The sequence below is a fragment of the Musa acuminata genome, chromosome BXJ2-2 (assembly GCF_036884655.1).
Source record: "Musa acuminata AAA Group cultivar baxijiao chromosome BXJ2-2, Cavendish_Baxijiao_AAA, whole genome shotgun sequence".
NCBI classification, from domain to species: domain Eukaryota; kingdom Viridiplantae; phylum Streptophyta; class Magnoliopsida; order Zingiberales; family Musaceae; genus Musa; species Musa acuminata.
In genome coordinates, this window is record NC_088339.1 from 16,552,910 (window position 1) to 16,557,377 (window position 4,468).

Here is a 4,468-nt window from a genome sequence, read left to right on the forward strand (position 1 = left end):
TCGTCATTTTTTAATATATATTATATATATAATCTAATAAATACATAACATTTTTATTGTCCTTACGCCATCCCTCCGCGCACCTCTCTCTCTCTCTCTCTCTCTCTCTCTCTCTCTCTCTCTCTCTTTCTATATATATATATATATATATATATATATCTCCACGGAAAGCCAAATGGAAGCGAAGCACGATTCCGTCCTTGTCTTCTCCGAAGCTGCTTCCTCCTAAATGTCCGCTTTGCTCTTCCGCCATTTGGTATTACCTGCTTCCTCCCTCGGACTCACCGTCACTCCATTCGTCTCTTTCCTTTGTTTCTTTGTTCGCTCGCTCTCACATCTCCTATTTATCACATCGTTCCTCGCCTCCATAACTTCAAGTGCTTCCACCGCCTGTTTGATGCTCCGCGATGGAGGACGCCACGAACGCGATCCACGACGACGGCGTCAGCGCCGACACCATGATCGACAAGCTCCACGCCTCGCGCTCTGGCCTCGACTCGGTCCTCCGCTCCTCCTCCGAGCTTGACGTGGCCATCTCCGGCTTCGACGGTCGCCTCTCAGTCCGACTCGCCGCCATCTCCGCCATCTATGACGCGGTGGCGCCACTTCACTCCCAAGCCGTCGCAGCCCAGGCCCTCCGCACCCGCATCGATCGCGCCGTCTCCCCCGCCCTCGCCCTTCTCCGCGGCTTCTCTCTCGTCCGGTCCCTCCAGCGCCGGCTCCTCCGGCTCTCCCCTCCCGCGGCCGACCCCCGCCGCATCGTCGCCTACGTCGATTGCGTCGACAGCCTCCACGACGCGGTCGCAGGCGTCGCCGCTGAGTGCGAGCCAGCGGTGCAGCGCCTTCAGGAGGCGGTCGAGTTCCTGAGCCGGACCAAGGCCACGGACCGCCTCCGCCTCCACCGCCTCAGCGAGGCCCTCGCCGCCCTCCAGGCCCTCTACGAGGACGAGGTCGACGCCATGCGGTACGAAGGCCTCTTGGACGAAGCCCTTCTCCTGCTGCAGCACGAGTGCGAGTCTCTCCTTCTCCAACTCAAGCATCACGCCTTTGGCGAATCTGATGGCCTTGATCTGATCCCGGAAGCGACCGACGGCTCTGATCTCCCCCATCTCGGCTCGTCTCTCCAGATTGAGGCCCTCCGGCGGATCGCCCAAACGCTCGCCGCCAACGATTGCCTCGACATCGCGATCGATATCTTCGTTACGGTAAGTATCCATGTCGATTCGAGATCGTTGACTGGGGAATGCCGTGTGGCCGGCGGATTAAGGGGGTGGGTGATCGCAGGTGAGGTACCGAAGGGCGGCGCAGGCGCTGATGAGGTTGAAACCAGAGTACCTGAGGACGTCCGCGCCGGAGGACATGGACGCGATGGAGTGGGAGGATGTGGAAGCGGCGATCACGCTCTGGATCCGGCACCTCGAGTTGGCGGTGCGGATGCTGTTCGCCGCGGAGAAGCGGCTCTGCCACGACGTGCTAGGCGGATTGATGGGCGGCGCCGTGTGGCCTGAATGCCTCGCAAAGATCGCCGACCGGATTATGGCCGTCTTCTTCTGCTTCGGTGAGGGCGTCGCCCGGAGCTCGAAGCAGCCGCAGAAGCTGTTCAAGCTCCTCGACATGTTCGACGCGTTGGACAGGATGTGGCCCAATCTGGCGGCCGTCTTCGACGGCGAGGCGGGCGGCCAAGTCCGAGCGCGGTTCCGCGAGCTCCAGAAACTCGTCGTCCACGCGGCGGCGACGGCATTCTGGGAATTTGGCCTCCGGATTGAGGGACTGCAGGACGGCGCACCGCCGCCGGCGGATGGGTCGGTGCCGAAGGTCGTCCGATACGCCGTCCATTACCTCAAATGTCTCGCGACGGCCGCGTACGCCGGACCGATGGGTCGAGTGCTACGAACAGAGCGCACCTGGAGACCGGAGCTGCCTTCGCGACCTCCTGAGGCGGACGGCGACGATGAGGGGCTCCTCGGTGACGCAGTGCGCGGTATTCTGGAGGCGTTGCAGCGGAACGTAGAGGCGCAGCGGTCGAGGTACGGGAAGAAGGACCGAGTACTGCCCCACGTGATGGCCACCAACGCGTACTGGTACATGTACATGAGGACGAGGGGGACGGAGGTGGCGAAGCTGGTGGGGGAGGACACGATGAAAGCGAGGTACAAGACCGCGGCGGAGCAGGCGGCGTTCGCGTACCAGGAGGCAGCATGGGGGCCTCTGGTGAGGCTGCTGGAGAGGAACGAGGCGGCGGGGACGGCGAGAGCGACGACGGAGGAATTCATGAGGGGATTCGACGACAACCTGAGGAAGCACAAGAGCCTCTACTGCATTCGGGACGCCGACCTGAGGGAGCAGATAGGGGAGGCGGTGGCGAAGGCGGTGGTGCCGGCGTACACGGCATTCCTTCACGCCAACGCCGGGGCGACGGACGGGAGGGCGTTCCCACCACCTGACTCGATCAGGGAACTGATACTGCAGCTGTTCGATGCCGGAGGGGAGGAAAGGAGGAGGGAGGCGGAGGGGGAGAGGAGCTCCAAGGGAGAGCGAGTGAGCCATCGGAGGCGGGCAGAGGGACCGTGGAGTTCGGAGGCTCCTTCGCGTCGCAAGTCGCAACAGAACAAGTGATAAATATATTTGGTTACCTTAAATTTGTGAAGTTATATTAAACTCTAATATCTTCTCTCAAACGCCACGTATGAAATTATTAAAAATTAATTAAATATATTAAAATAGACTATCCTTCTAAATATGATATTATGATTAATATGTCTTTAAAAATCAAACACTTGCAAAGTGTCCAATTTATGTTAAGGCTTCTTAGATAAGTCTATTGATGTGATCCAATGAAATAATTAGTTTATTAAATCTTTAAATACAACCTATTGATTTAAAATACTCACGTCCAAATAAATAATAATGTATCTATTACAACTCAATTTTTCATACATTCCGGCTATGAAAATGCCTTCTTTATATAATTATATATAAAAAGTGAATGGTATGTCTTATATATGTCAGTATGCTTTTAGATGGAATGATATATAAATAATTTAATGCGGTATCATAGTAATTATATATATATATATATATATATATATATATATATACTCGGAATTCAATTTCAAAACTATTTATCATGAATTAAAAATATTAATAAACAAATATTTTTAAATTAGGAATGAAAAATCATGAATAATTCAAATAAAACTTTATGAAATTATTGTATGTCAGATCTGTTACAGAATAAGATCATAATTTTAAACTAAAACTAGGTTTTTAAATATTATTAAAGGCTAGAGATCATGTATTTAAATCTAAAATTTTAGAAATATTTACAACTAATCTAAACTAGATTTCATAAACCTATATGCTAAAAATATAAAATTACTATAATTAAGAAAAAAAAGAGGTGAGTTGAAGAATCTTAGATCGCACTTGCACTCCTGTGGCATTGAATCAATCTATTCTAGCATTGTTTTTCTCTATTTATCATCATGTGATGCATCCTCGAAAAAAACCACTATCATCAAATAGTGTAAGGTGTATCGGATAGAATAAATGATGAAGAAGATATTTTTATGTTTAATATGTGCTTCCTATTTTTACAGAAGATTTCTCTCAACAAAGCAGTAAAATTTCTTCGTGCAATTGAGGAAATCTTAGCTAACATTATCTACTTCTCTTACATCTATAAGTTCACAAAAGTTACTAACATAAACTTTCATCCATTCATATTGTTTTCTATTTCGTTTATAATTTATAGGAGTTGATAGAGTTAGCAATATCGAAGGTTCTTTTGAATGATAGGTTTGGATAATCTCTAGCTATAGAATGAGATCATCAATGCATTTACCTCCTCAGCTTATTATTTTACATATGTCAAGTTAACTAGAATAAATTTTTTTGAAACCACAATCCACTTAAAAGTTTTTTCAAAAAAAAAATAAAGTCTCTTGATTATAATTTTTTCAATGATGGGATGGGATTATAAAGTTTGCAAACTTTTGAATTTTTAAGTGGATTATAGAAGTAAAAGAATTTGTTCCAATTGACTTAATACAGATGTAAATGGTAAGCTAAGGAACTTAATGTATTAAAAGGCACTCTTCTCCTATTAAACTTCTACAAGCCCCCCAACCAACATTGCAACCAACATCAGCTCATACAACTTTTAGGATGGATGAAAATTTGCATTCTAATGTTTGTGAATTTGTAGATGTAGAAGAAGTGGATAATATTTGGTATACTTTATTGTATTTATTGATGGTGATAAAATCATTTTTGAGGAGGCATCACATGATAATAAAAGGAGAAAAGTAATACAAGAGGAGATTGTATCTATTAACAAGAATCAGATGTAGGAAGATGTTAGTGTAACTTATGGGACAAAATTGAATCAAAATGGAAGTATTGAAAAATACAATGTCAAGCTAGTTGTAAAAATCTACAAGTAGAAGAACAGAATAAATTAAGTGTT

The 4,468-nt window shown here is 47.0% G+C and overlaps 1 protein-coding gene across 1 annotated transcript; it reads left to right on the plus strand.

The window, feature by feature from the left end:
* The first annotated feature begins 230 nt into the window (after window positions 1-230).
* LOC103974779 (exocyst complex component EXO70I-like) lies at window positions 231-2,678 on the plus strand. The gene is made up of 2 exons (XM_009389665.3): window positions 231-1,205; window positions 1,285-2,678. The coding sequence occupies exons 1-2, from the start codon at window positions 408-410 to the stop codon at window positions 2,614-2,616; spliced, it is 2,130 nt and encodes a 709-aa protein (XP_009387940.3). The 5' UTR covers window positions 231-407; the 3' UTR covers window positions 2,617-2,678.
* The last annotated feature ends 1,790 nt before the right edge of the window (window positions 2,679-4,468 follow it).